Consider the following 9,384-nt stretch of genomic DNA (forward strand, 5'->3'; position numbering starts at 1 on the left):
TTTCGGACGAATTATATATATATATATATCCTCCGAACACCCTGTGTATATATATATATATATATATATATATATATATATATATACAGGGTGTTCGGAGTCAAACCCACCACTCGTTGTGTGTAAGTAGAGTAAGTGAAACCGAGAAGAAAAGTCCTTTACCATTTTGCGATTTCCGTAATAATTATTGTGAAATTAATTAAAAAGGACCGTTTTCATCTGCTCTATCTGCACAAGACGGGTAGTGCGATTAATTCCGGGCATCTTCCCACACGGAACATGACATCTATTAGACGTCCATATAACCTCCATAGCTCCATGCGACATCTATCTCCACAGTGGATATTGTATAGATTTCTAATAGAAATCCATATTATGTCCACGGTAGACGTCGTCTCTAAATCCATAATGGATGTCCATTAGACATCTGTTATGGATGTATGATAGATTTATACACATTTTCTAACAAAGTAAAATTTAATTTTTATTTGTCTTATTTAAAATTTTCATTGTTAGTTAATGTTTTGAGAGTATACTTAAAAATTTGTTGTGATATTATATATTCTATTTTTAATTTATAAACAATTCAAATTTTTATCGAAAATTTTTATTAAACTTTAAAATATAATTAACAAAATTTTAAGATAAAGAATTTTCTTCGATATCAAAATTTTTTACACAATTCATAACATATATCAGCAATTTATTACTAAAGGAAGAAAATTCTTAATTTTTAGATTGAAACTAGAGATAATTGAATTATTCATATTATATAATTGGTTTGTGTTTCGTAAAATCAAAAATATATTGTTCTTAATACAATTATTTACGCAAACAGAAAAATGAATAAATAATACATATTCAACAATCCCTACGAAAAATTTTTTTTTTTAGTTATTGCCTGTAAATGTATTGTATATAATTTTTTATTGAAAAGAAAAATATTTTTTATTGATAAATTTGAATTAAGTTATAATTGTATATATTATCATATATAACCGATATGAAATAAAATTGCAAATATTTTTAACGGTACAATTAATAAATTAAGAAGATTTCGCACTTTTTCGATCAGTCGGTTCTATTTTCATCTTAATAGTAAAAGGAAGATAATTGTAAACACACAAAAATGAAAAAATTGTGAAAAACCTTTTTCTATTTATTGTAAAACCAATAACAAATACAAATCATATAAATAAGAAATATTTTGCAGTAATTGATGATAACACACGAATCTGTGTCAATAAAAATTTCATAAAATAAAAATTTTTATTAACACAGATGCATATGTTCGATTATTATATGCAATCTTAATATATTTATAATGCGCGTAACTCGGAAAACTATATAACTTTTATTATTAATTAAAATGTGGATGTAAATTGTCCATGCACATCTGAAACATATGTAAAATCTATTATAATAGGCTTATTTTTAGACAGTAAGCGAATTGACCAATCATAATCGAGATTCACTAGGGTTATTTCGAGAGTACTCAATTGTGATTGATCAATTTGTTTACCGTCTAAATCTTACTGTTTTTATATTTTTCTAATGGCTCTCAATACTGAAAATTTATAATTTACATAACATATACTATTGATTTTCAATATTAGCAGTGAATATCAAAACCCAGTCCATTCTACTTAAAGCCAATGGCTTTTACAGAAACATAAGCAATAGTAGTGTACAAATAGTGTCGGAAATAATCTATAATTAAAGAGCCATGCAAATTTAATTTCAATATACAGTGATGAGCGTGAATGGTGAGTATAGATACATATAAAAATCTAAACATATAAAAAATAAACATTATTCTGAATACGAGTTTAGAAAATTGTGTGTTAAAACAATAATATATTTCTCCCCTTCTTATCTTTTCGCTATATCTACTCATATCTTGGATTAATTTTTTTTTTTTTTTAGGAAGTCTCAGACTTGCGATATAATAAGCTATTGGAAACTTGCACATCGCATTTCATCAGTGACTGTTTCATAAAAAGAGCTGAAAACGAACTTACGTACATTATTGCAAGTGAAAATAACTGCGAAATATGCAAATAATTCTATAACACAACGTACAATAGAATTTGTATGTAATATGTTGCCAGTAATGATTAAAATAATTAATATTTCATACCTTTTGACATTATTAATATACCTTTCCAGTTCTTTATTCTGATAAATTAGAAACGTTGCCTTCGCATCTATGGGTCCGCTTCTTCTCATTTTCATGTCTCGCTTTTGAATGTAGAAACCACTCCATAACCCTTCGTTGTATTTTGCCCTGATCGGAATCTGGGATATTGTAAAGTATGGATCCTAAAAATATTTTCATTATTTTAACTTTTTCTTCTATACTAATTGATTGATGACTATAGTAATTCATAGTGTATTATCTTTGTTTAATAATTATTTCTAAGTTATACAATGTAAAAATGGAAATAAAATTTAATTCATCAAAAACTTTTTAAATTTGATTAAAGTAATAATCATAAATATATCTATATATGATACAGAATGTTCCATGGCAAGTTATTGAAACTAATTAGCTGTCATTTTTACACGCATATAGAGAGGAAAAAAAATAAAATATCTTCTAACAGAAGATATTTTGCAGTTGTATTTACATATAAACAACTGAAAATAACTTACTGAAAATAACTTTTATTAGTTCCAATTTATGCAGTGGCTCTTTTCCGCGTCGGCCTTCCCAGTTATATTTCTCCGCCAATTTATTTGAGAATGTTTTATACAACGTTCTCTTTACGGCATCATCGACGCATGTTCCTCCGATAGATTTGATATATACGCGCTATAAGGTAAGAGTAAAAGTAATATATTATTAGATTAAATAAAGTAATGTCTTTTTCTTAACAATCTTCAATCATTTTCTATAGCAATTTTAAGTGATTAATATCTCTGATAATATCTAATAAATAATTAATAATAATTTTAAATGATTAATACATCTCATGAAATGTGATAATCTTATAAGTAAAAAAAACCAGCTTTTTACGCTTAATTATTTTAATTGGGATTATTTATATGTATAAAATTAAAATAGGGATTAAAATTTCTGAAAAGGACATACAATGTTTTTACTGTGGAAAAGTTTACCTAAGATTGATTATATAATGTACTTATAAAAGATTTGATAATAATTGTGAAATACATATATATATATATATATATATATATATATATATATATATATATATATGACTATTATATTGTATATAAATTTATATGCGTTAACTTACTATTTCAGTGTTATGTTGGGAATCTGAAACTTTCAAAATCTCCTCAACTTCCGCTAATTGGGCTACAGTTTGCAACGGAAACCGATTTTCAGCGTCACCAAAAGAAAATTTCGTACTTGCACATTCTGTGCTTTTATTAGTTCTTTCAACTAAAATATCTAATAAGCTCAATGCTTGTCTCATATCATATTTTATAGTCACTATTTCTCTTGTTAATCTCTTGAAATGATCCACTGTAAATAGCATTTATTATTAATAAACGGTTATATATATATATATATATATATATATATATATATATATATATACACTTATAATGTATAAATAGCATATACATGTATATAATATATATAAATAAATGTATATAAATGTATATAATAATATAATAAAATGTAATAAGTATAGTAAATTAAATATATAAATTGTATATAAAACATATAAATTAGTGGCATTACATACGTTGCTTTTTCAAAAAATATAGCAGACAAGAACATATATTATATTTCGATATACTATACAATTTTACTAATGAAAGAAATAAAATGTAGATTATTGCATTTTTTTTTAAATTGATAGTTCTATATGAAAATATTTATTATTATTGTTATCTTTCGCATATCTATTATATAAAAGTTATATAAAACTATAAAAAAATAATAATAATAATAGATTTTATTAAAAATTTTAGAAATAGGTAAAAGTTGTAATACCTATTATTTTTAAATTTGTATAGAAAACAATTTAACACGTATAAATAAAGGCCTTACAATTGCTAAATCTGCTCACAATACACAATTGCTAAACTCTATTACAGTTGCAAAATTTCTATATGTACACCATTTATTTCAAATATATATATATGGACCGTTTATTTTGAAAGTGGTGTAAGTCCTTTTTTTAAAAAAATGAGATATGACGTAATTTATTCTTAATTTAGTGTAAATTTTTTGTTTATAACTAGTTAGTATTTAATATCTTAAAAAATGCCAATGCTTTGTTCAATTTAAAATTGGCCGGTAAAAGAAATTGCGTAACCATTGATTATGAAAGTGGTGTAAGTCCAATTTCCATCACGATGCCAGGCCTATTACATACGAAAAATATAAGGATATGCAGCAGCTATTACCTTATATACCTCCTGTGCATCATGAATATTTCAAAACACTGCCACATGAAGAGCATAAATAATTAATAATACCAATATCTTGTGTTAAGTTTAACAATATATAAATATAATTAACGTTCAAAATAAAAAATACAAATTCTATTTTATTTCTTGTTATTATTTATAAACAAAATTGGATTAATATGAAATATATTTTAAGTGATATTTGTTATTTCAAAATTGAAATTAAATGATATTTACAATTGACTAATTATGAAAGTGGTGTAAGTCCATTTGCAGCCTGGAAATATATATTATTTTAGTTAAATTCGCCTAAAAGAAATTTATATAATCAAATTACATATTGATAAATTAGTACAAACATTCCCAGACTTCACATAATTAACCTATATTTTTTAATTGTCAGATCTGCTAACATTTAATTTTCTCGAAACAAAAGAAAATGGACTCGCACCACTTTCAAAATAAACGGTCCATATATATATAATAAATGGTGCATGCGTGTGCGTATGCGTGTGCGTGTGTGCGTGCGTGCATGTGTGTTCGTACGTATGTGTGTGTGTGTTCATATTATATTTATATGCATTACATTTACTTACCAATTGCAGTTTGTGAAAACTGATGATTTAAATCATCATTTTCCTTTTCCTTTACATATCGGTTTCTTTGCATACAGCTAGATCGACCAACTTCCTCCATTTTATTAATATGTCGGTGTATTAAATTGTCTCCATTTTTCTCTCTTGTAGCAATGTTAAACGCTTCTTCATCTCTTTCGTACAAAATACCATAACCATTCGCATCTGCACATAAAATATATTATAAATACATTTAGCATACAAAATAGAAGTTAGAAGAAAAATTGAATTTTGACAAGATATATGTAAACTTTATGAGTGCACACATATATATTATTCTATATATACATATATGTATATTTCGTCGTATATCCATATATGTATATATAAAATATGTAGGCACACAATTTTTAAGATATTATTAATATTGTATATGTATTATTTTAAATATTGTATGTAAAAAATTATGTATACTTTTTTAAATTTATAATTGCTGATAATATTAATGATAAATATGAAATATATATGTATAAAATTAATGGCGTGCGCGCGCGCGCGTGGTGTGTGTGTGTGTGGGCGTGTGTATGTGTGTATATATTATATTTATATGCATTACATTTACTTACCAATCGCAGCTTGTGAAAATTGATGATTTAAATTATTATTTTCCTTTTCCTTTATATATTGGTTTCCTTGCGTACAGTTAGATCGACCAACTTCCTCCATTTTATTCATATGTCGGTGTATTGAATTGTCTCGATTTTTCTCTCTTGTAGCAATGTTAAGCGCTTCTTCATCTCTTTCGTACAAAGTACCATAATCATTCGCATCTGCACATAAAATATATTATAAATACATTTAGCATTCAAAATAGGAGTTAGAAAGAAAATGGAATTTTGACAAGTTATATATGTAAACTATATGAGTATAGTACATATATATATATATTATTCTATATATACATATATGTATATTTCGTCGTATATCCATATATGTATAGATAGAATATGTAGGCACACAATTTTTAAAATATTATTAATATTGTACATGTATTATTTTAAATATTGTATGTGTAAAAAATTATGTATACATTTTTAAATTTATACTTACTGATAATATTAATTATAAGTATGAAATTTTATATAATATTATATGCATTGTTACATGGAGATATGTAATAAATTTGCTCACCTTGCAAAGATGATGAGTAGGAGCTCAAGTTTGAAATTTGTGATGATACTTTGTATTTTTTTGCAGAATCCCAAGAACGTGTAATGGATGCACTTTCACATTGTACTGTTTCGTTTGTATTGCACAGTCGTTGACCTTTCATATTGATAAAACAAAATATAATGTTAAAATATAAGAGAGATATATATGAATTTTATATATATATATATATATATATATATATACGCGATTAGAATTGTTTATAATTACGTTTTGCAGGAGGACATGGAGCAGGTGGCAAAATTGCACTTGTGCATGACTCTTCTTCGCTTTCGGATGAAGATAAAACTTTCCTCGCTCTATATTTTCTATAAGATTTAGCTTCTTTCTCAGTATCCATATCTGACGTGTATAAGGCCTTTTCTGCTTTCGCATCAGCCTTTTGTAAAGACGCTGAAAATGTTGTAAACATTTAGTATTATGAATAGGTAAAACTTAACAGCAATAAAAGCTATTTTATTGAAATACTTACAATACTCGCCAAAAATCCGATTAATTTTAAAGGAAGGCCAATCAGAATTTGGTATTTCCTCTTTTTCAATTGCCTTTCGCAGTCTTAAATCCGTTTTGAAATGTGAAGGATATTTGCATACATCCTCACTTTGTAACCAAATTTTGGGTATTACTTGGATACCATCGGAGAATTCTACGACGATAAATCCTCGATTCGACATCTTCCTGTGAAATTATACAAAAGAGCTTCTACGAGTAATATTGTAAACAAGATTTCAATTTGTATAGATTATTGTGTATCAGAAATCATTTTAATTTTTTATTTTATTGTCATATTTTATTTTGCTTTTATTGTCAGAATTTATTTTAATTTTTTATTAAACAAATTAAAGCGCAATATACAAATATTATTAATATGTAGTGCTTATAAGCGGTATTACTGCGAAATATCTTTCATTCCTGTATGGCAATTTTACGAATTTATGACTGATTTTATGCAAAGGCCAGGTTTGAATGTCAGATAATTGACTTACTTTAAATATATCCAAATGAATAGAACTGCATGGATTATTATAAAGTTCTTCAACAATTTTGAATTTACGACCTATTGCAATATAATTACCTTCACTCGACGTTGCGATATTTTCCAAACAGACAATATCTTTTTCTATGAGACAACAATTATCAGAAGATTTGATTGAAATAATAAAATGGGGAAATTCAACCTTCAAAAATTGTGGATTGAAACAACCTGATATCAACGGTCCTTTTTCGTGTGAATTCTTTACACTTATTTTTGATATATCTGCATCGTCAGATTTGATTTTATAAAAACTCATTTCCGCATAACGATTGCTAATTTGCTCTAATGGTTTCTCAGATTTTCTCAAAAGAGATTTTAATTCTTTCATAAAATTTTCAAATGGAAAGGCACTAAAAGTATCTAATGGCCCAAATTGTTTTACGCTGTCAGTTATGTGAAGAAGACCGTGAACATTATGGGATACAAATTCGGGCCCGTAAATTTTGATAAAACATTCAACAAAATGTTTCAATAATTTATTCGCATATTCAATATATTCAACTGTACTATTATTTTGACATAAAATCCGAACAGCAACATGTAAAGTAAGAAAATTTGAAAATATATCAGGATTTACTTCTTTTTGTAATATAACAGGACCGGTATATAACAAAAATTGTCTTAATTCGGTTGCTTTCCACTGTGCAAAATCTTGAATTTCTCGCGGTCTTCTTGCAAATTCTTTTGGAATAAGATGCCTAATATCGAGAAGAAATTGAGAAACATTTTTTATTCGTTGCGAGGATAAACATCTAGCTTTAAGAGGACCACTTATCCATAATTTTATCAACTTCCTAACAACGCCAATGCATATCATATGCATGTAATCTAATGGAATTTGAGATACAATGTCAAAATTTGGAATGTTTAATAAAATAGAACGACCGAGATGATATTCTTCTTGAGTTTGATTACGAAAATTAGCGTCTGTTCTTTTTTGCCAGTCAGAATTGGGAAAACAAATTCTGTTAGCGATGAATTCACCTTCAATTGTACATTTTGTGCAGCTAAAATAACCACTATGTCCTTTAGTAAGTGTAATGAAAGATTTAGCAGGAGCATCACATATGATAGAGTGCATTGACACTGGAAATGTTGTTTCATTGTTATTAGTTATGCCCTTATTAATCAAAATATTTATATTTTTTATAAATTGTTTTAAAAATTCATTTGCATCCGCTGGTTTGGTTTTGCCAAAATAGCAACCAATTAGAAATACTTTTCCATAAGGCATGATTCGACCTAAAATGGGCCATAATTGATTTGAATTGGATCGAGATATCGGCACACCATCAATACCGATTTGAATCTGAATAGAAGATGAAACTGTACTATTACTTGTAGATAAAAATTGTAGAACACCATGTTCAATACCAAAATGACAATATTGACCAGGAAATATGTCAGTAATAACAGAAGATCGTGGTGTACGTAGTAATGTCTTTGCACATTTTGGTAAATTAAAAAAAAATTGATGTACTTTTTTTAAACCAGATAATAAATGTGATAAAGCTACATGAGAAATACGATACGTGATAGCCCATTGTACTAAGAATGCCTCAAAATCATTGTTTTCTTTTTCTGAATTATTATTCTCTCTTATTAAAGTTTCGTGCGAAAATATATTGTTCAAAGAAGCATCAGATTCGGAAATATTCGTTTCATCGGAAAATGGTAAATTTTTTGTCTCTTGTACAATTTCGGAAAGAGCGTTATTGATATTGACATGTACAATTTTATCATTGTCATTATTTAAAGCGGAATTACTTACAATTACGCACGAATTTACTCTAGGTTTTTCATTACAAATAAGTGGAAATAATTCATCATTCTCTTCTCTAATTAATTTACGGCGATATCTCGTTGAAATATGCGAAGACAGATATTTACGCTTCGGCATAGCTGATTGAATGTATGTATTATTTTGTAATGTTTAACACATGAATAATTATGTAAATATGTACTACATATTCAAGCAAAAACTATTTCATAAAGATTACAGGTTACAGATTTTACTTGCCTTATTTTCTGGATAGCTCCTGTTGTCCAATATAGTATATTGTTCAATATGCTCACCACTGATTTAATAATTTTCTTTGCTAATCGCAATACATGCGTCTAACACAGTACTCTGCGTTGATACCACTGCTT

General features: G+C 26.8%; 2 protein-coding genes and 1 long non-coding RNA gene across 3 annotated transcripts in view; 1 reads left to right on the plus strand and 2 right to left on the minus strand.

Annotated features, from left to right (window-relative positions):
• The window catches only part of Obp59a (Odorant-binding protein 59a), a 31,926-nt gene that overhangs the window by 7,972 nt on the left and 14,570 nt on the right, over nt 1–9,384 (minus strand). The gene's annotated exons all lie outside the window — the stretch shown is intronic.
• Nucleotides 1,624–3,520, plus strand: LOC138936933 (uncharacterized). The gene is made up of 4 exons (XR_011447443.1): nt 1,624–1,766; nt 1,927–2,092; nt 2,675–2,822; nt 3,272–3,520. It is a non-coding gene; the product is annotated as an uncharacterized lncRNA (long non-coding RNA).
• LOC138936929 (uncharacterized) lies at nt 2,113–6,966 on the minus strand. Its single transcript, XM_070302717.1, has 8 exons — nt 6,670–6,966; nt 6,408–6,590; nt 6,159–6,293; nt 5,594–5,797; nt 4,989–5,192; nt 3,264–3,496; nt 2,656–2,815; nt 2,113–2,322 (listed from the first exon to the last, which is right to left on the minus strand). The coding sequence occupies exons 1-8, from the start codon at nt 6,869–6,871 to the stop codon at nt 2,174–2,176; spliced, it is 1,470 nt and encodes a 489-aa protein (XP_070158818.1). The 5' UTR covers nt 6,872–6,966; the 3' UTR covers nt 2,113–2,173.

Source organism: Polyergus mexicanus, unplaced genomic scaffold, assembly GCF_030449975.1.
Source record: "Polyergus mexicanus isolate NDT 795.1 unplaced genomic scaffold, iyPolMexi1.0 SCAF_10, whole genome shotgun sequence".
NCBI lineage: Eukaryota > Metazoa > Arthropoda > Insecta > Hymenoptera > Formicidae > Polyergus > Polyergus mexicanus.

Excerpts from the sequence above, each read along its gene's own strand:
- LOC138936929 (XM_070302717.1), bottom strand. The coding sequence starts at position 6,871 with ATGTCGAATCGAGGATTTATCGTCGTAGAATTCTCCGATGGTATCCAA. Across the intron at positions 5,193-5,593 it reads ATTTTCACAAGCTGCGATTG|ATGCGAATGGTTATGGTATT; the intron begins GTAAGTAAATGT and ends TTTTATGTGCAG. Across the intron at positions 2,816-3,263 it reads CCCAACATAACACTGAAATA|CGCGTATATATCAAATCTAT; the intron begins GTAAGTTAACGC and ends CTTACCTTATAG.